Raw genomic sequence first — 4,749 nt, 5'->3', positions numbered from 1 at the left:
TTTCTTCTCTCTTCTCTTTTCTCCTTTTACTTTTCTTCTGTTTTCTTCTCTCTTCTCTCTTCTTGTTTTACTTTTCTTCTTTCTTCTCTCTTCTTGTTTTACTTTTCTTCTCTCTTCTCTCTTCTTGTTTTACTTTTCTTCTCTCTTCTCTCTTCTTGTTTTACTTTTCTTCTCTCTTCTCTTTTCTCCTTTTACTTTTCTTCTGTCTTCTTCTTCTTGTTTTACTTTTCTTCTCTCTTCTCTTCCCTGTTTTTAGTTTGTTATTTTATTTTAATTTTGTTTGCTATTTATGTTGTGTGTTTTTAAAAATAGCTTAACCTATAGTCATAAATCAAGGTACGATAATCACGATACTCAACCGGAAAGCAGACTTTTTAAACCGAGACCGAGAAGAACGTCAATGTTCTTTCGTTCGAATCGTTCCAGGGACGAAGAGGTATGGTGTTAATAAAAAAAAAATTACTATTTGAACTATTCAATCACGTTTCACTTACGACACTCTCAATCTTTTTAGTTTTTTTTTTTTTTCTTTTTACCTATTATAATAGAAGACAGACAGACAGTAGAATGAAAGAAATAAGGAGAGAAATTAAAAATTAATTAATTTTCTTTTTTTTTTTTTTTTTTATCTCTCTCAGATGGAGTAGACGTAATAGGAATCCGCCACCCGTTCGACGTGACGTCATCGATTATAGAACCGGATATATAAGATCTCATCTTAGGTCGCCGTCCGGAAGAGTTAGATGACCGGATCCCGAACATTTAGATTTAACATGCACGGCTATTTATCAATAACATTATTAATTATGGAAAAAAAAGCAATAAGTTTAGTTTAATGTCAAGAGAGAGAGAAAAGAAGAAGCACTCAGGGTTGTGTAAAATATCGCCGCAAATATAATAAGTTTTACTCGTTTGTCGTCTGTCTGTCTGTCTGTCTGTTTGTTTGTTTGTATGTTTCTTGCAAAAAAAAAAAAAAAATTGTTATTTTCGAATAGATTAAGGCCCGAACGAACGAAAAAAAGATATTTTTTTTAAAAATAAAATGAAAGACAGAATGAAAAGAAGATTTATTTATAATTTTATTCTATAAACTTACCTTTTTTTGTTTTTTCCTCAAGAAAACATTTCACAATTCGTCGTGAATGAAATGCTGAGATAAAAATTCGTACATGTCTTCTAAATTAGTCGGACCGTTGTATTCTGATATTTTTTCTCCATGTTTGTATAAGTACAATGTGGGGAATCCCTCAACCTGGAAAATATTATTCGTTAGTTTTTTAAAATTTTTTTATCAAGTTGGTAGGAATAAATTCCACAAGTTCAAACACTCACTTCTTGTTCGTTGCATAATTCTTTACTGTTGTCAAGAGTGCAATCAACTTTGAGAAGTTTAACATTTGGTTTTCCCATAGTTTTCTTATACAATTCATTCCATATTGGAGCCAATCTTTTACAATGACCGCACCAGGGAGCAAAAAATTTAACAAATGATAAACCTTCCGATATGCCAGATTGAAAAGTTTCAGAATTTAATGTGATCATTCCACTCGAACCCCCTGAATCCTCATCCGTTTTATCTTCTTTCAATCCTAATTTTTTTTTTACATATGATTTCAAATCTGATTCCGATCTCAATCCTTGATATTTTTCAACCTTTAAAAATAAAAGATTAATTGTAATGTGATTGTAATCGAAGAAAAAAATATAAAGAAAATAAATGTTTTAAAGCAGATACTCACCACATTTCCATCTTCGATCCACAGTAACGTTGGATAGCCTTTAATTTCCAAATCGTTACAAACGGTTCTGTGAATTGTACAATCGAGTTTTGCTATTTCAACATTTGAATCATCTTTGAATGATTTGGCCAACTCTTCCCAAGTCGGAGCTAATCTCTAATAAAAATTTAAACAAATGATTAAATTAACAATCAAATTCTTTTTTGTCACCTAAACTTAAGTCACTTAAAATGAAATATTGTAAAATACCTGACAGTGGCCACACCATGGAGCATAAAATTTAACAAAAAATTTCCCTTTTTGAATGAAATCGTTAAAACTGGAGTCTGTTAGTTCAGTTAACCCATCTGTGCTTGTTGGACCAGCATTGATTTTATCTTCAAAAATTTTACCCAAGTGCTCGTTGAGAAACGATGTCAAAGAAGGAAGATCTCTGGTACCTCTAAATGTAATCGATTCTGTGTTTCCCATTTTGAAAAATTTTAGTCTGAAACAAAATGTTTGTTCAAATTAATTATACATTCCAACCTTCAAATAAAATATTCAATCATAATTCTTAATCAGACAAATAAATATTTGGTGTTACAAGATATAAACTATTGCAATAAAGATTCAAAAATTTTTTTTTTTTTAATTTGACAAATGAAATGATTAATGGATTTATATTTTCTCGTCATAAAATTAATTGATATTAGAAATAAATACTTACGTCGGATAGCCTGTTACATCATTTTCTGAACATAAATCACTATCAACAGTACAATCAACTTTTCCAATAATGACTTGATTTTCCGGATCATCGTTTAACATATCAGCCAATTGCTCCCACGTTGGATGCAATCTTTTACAATGTCCGCACCTGTTAAAGACAACGCCATTTAAATATTAAAAATATATTTTTTGCAATCACAATAAATAACAATAAATTATTTTATGTTAATAAAACAAAATAAGAAAACAAAAAAAAACGAAAAAACAAAAAATGAAAAGAAAAAAAAAAATAATTGAAAACCAAAATCTTACCATGGTGCGTAAAACATTATAAAGTGATTATTTTTAAAAATTTTTTTTGGAAATGTATCCACTGTGTAATGAACAACTTTTTCATTATTTTCGGCAGTGATATAATTAATATTACACGCAAGAGAGCAAAATAAAGCTAAAAAAAATTTGTTCCTCATTTCTGGCAGCAAGTTTCATTAAGAACAAGAAACTCACGCTACAGTTTTGCCAACTTAAAAAAAATTTGTTCCTCATTTTTGGCAGCAAGTTTCATTAGAAACAAGAAACTCACGCTACAGTTTTGCCAACTTAAAAAAACTTTGTTTCTCCCACGTCGTTTGTTTATCAAACGGAATCGGTTTATTTCTTCTATGCTCAGGCATTTGTGACCATATTTGAATTAAGACTTTATTTAATCATCATTAAAAGTAATTAATTTATGACTTTGGAAAATAAAATTAATGCAAATTAAAAATATTAATAATTTCAGTACCGTGATAACTCTTCGTTTTTTAATTACAAAAAGTAAAAAATAAGTGAAAATTAGAAACGCTCTAAAAAATCTTAAGAATATTAAGTATAACAATGAAACTTAATAAAGTTAATTTAAAATAGGATAAAAAAGGATTTAAACTATCGAAAATAAAAATATACACACATATATATAAATAATTTTAATATTTTTATCATTTAAAACTTTAAATTCAATTGCTTGCATGTCCACATAAAACTTTCAGGTAGAGGTACTTCAAAATTTAAATCATTTTTCTTAATAGTTAATAATACAGATTTCAAATGAACATGTGCAGGAACTATTTTTAATTCATTTTCATGAATTTGAAGAAGCTTTAGCAACTCTGGATTGAATTCCTAAAAAAAAAAGAATACTTTTTAATCATGAAGAAAAATTTAAAAGTATGAAGTTTATAAATTAATTAAAGTACCTCTGGAGTTTTCAACGAGTGTTCCGGATTTAAAACCAATGGTACTCCGAATAAGCTTAATATTCTATTACTATAAATTTGGTCACCGAGTACTGGAGAAAAACATTTAGTGGCGAGAAAAAGTCTTAAACAGTCACTATATGAACTTGATATATCAATTTTAAGTAAACTAACTAAATCTGATGTAGATAAAACTTCATGTTTCCACCTGATAACTTTGACTCTTTTTAATTTAACACTTTTAGTAGACCATTCATCAAGAACCATTGAATGCTTGTCGTTGTTGGACATTTTACATTTCATACCGAATTTTGTTTCCAGTTTTTCATATTTTGGATGTCCAACAGTAATAACTAAGTAAGAATTTGTTAAAAAATGTTTGTTTTTAGCAGTTTTTAAACCCTCTTTTACAATTTTAATTCCTTCTTCATTAGTGGCCAAAATCATAACTCCAGACGAAAATCTAAATGAAAAAAAAAGAAAATTCTTCTTAAAGTAAATCATTTGATAATTTTTTAAAATGTTGTTTTTACAAGATGATGTACCTACCTTTCAGGAATTTTCACTGGAAAAAGAGATTCATAACCTAACCTATCTGCAACGTCCGGTAAAATCTCTTCCAAGAAAATATCATTGTGGGTTTGAGGAATATAATGCTCTTGAAATTTTACTGGTTTTTTTTTTCCAATTCCATAAGGTTTACTTGTAACTATAAAATTATCTACAATACAAATACAACGTATTTTAATCGTATAAATAAAAGTAATTATAAAATACTTCACAGTTTTTTTGGTTTTTTTTTTTTTTTTTTTTTAACCTGTTTTTTCAACGACATTATCAATTATATAATTAACAACATCAGATTTTTTAAACTTTTTTTTAAATAAGTGCTCTTCAGAGTCATTCGAAATTTTATATTGAGTACTAAATAATAAAGATTTATGATATACATTTTTTATTTCACTTTTTAATATATTATTTAAGTCGATTATACGTTTACATTTCATAAAGGCAGCCATTACGCAAAATAAATTTTCTGCTTCCCCGACATTTATAACCGCCAT

At 28.1% G+C, this 4,749-nt stretch overlaps 1 protein-coding gene across 1 annotated transcript; it reads right to left on the bottom strand.

The window, feature by feature from the left end:
- Positions 1-1,126: 1,126 nt before the first annotated feature.
- Phum_PHUM126760 (protein disulfide isomerase, putative) lies at positions 1,127-4,749 on the bottom strand (the record flags this gene model as incomplete). Its single annotated transcript, XM_002424278.1, has 10 exons — positions 1,127-1,252; positions 1,333-1,653; positions 1,740-1,895; positions 1,989-2,226; positions 2,449-2,598; positions 2,763-2,898; positions 3,473-3,611; positions 3,686-4,148; positions 4,235-4,406; positions 4,686-4,749. The coding sequence occupies 10 exons, from the start codon at positions 4,747-4,749 to the stop codon at positions 1,127-1,129; spliced, it is 1,965 nt and encodes a 654-aa protein (XP_002424323.1).

The sequence above is a fragment of the Pediculus humanus genome, genomic scaffold, assembly GCF_000006295.1.
Source record: "Pediculus humanus corporis 1103172107475 genomic scaffold, whole genome shotgun sequence".
Taxonomy (NCBI): Eukaryota; Metazoa; Arthropoda; class Insecta; order Psocodea; family Pediculidae; genus Pediculus; species Pediculus humanus.
The sequence above is the reverse complement of the archived record's forward strand: the minus strand, read 5'-3'. Positions and strand labels throughout refer to the sequence as shown.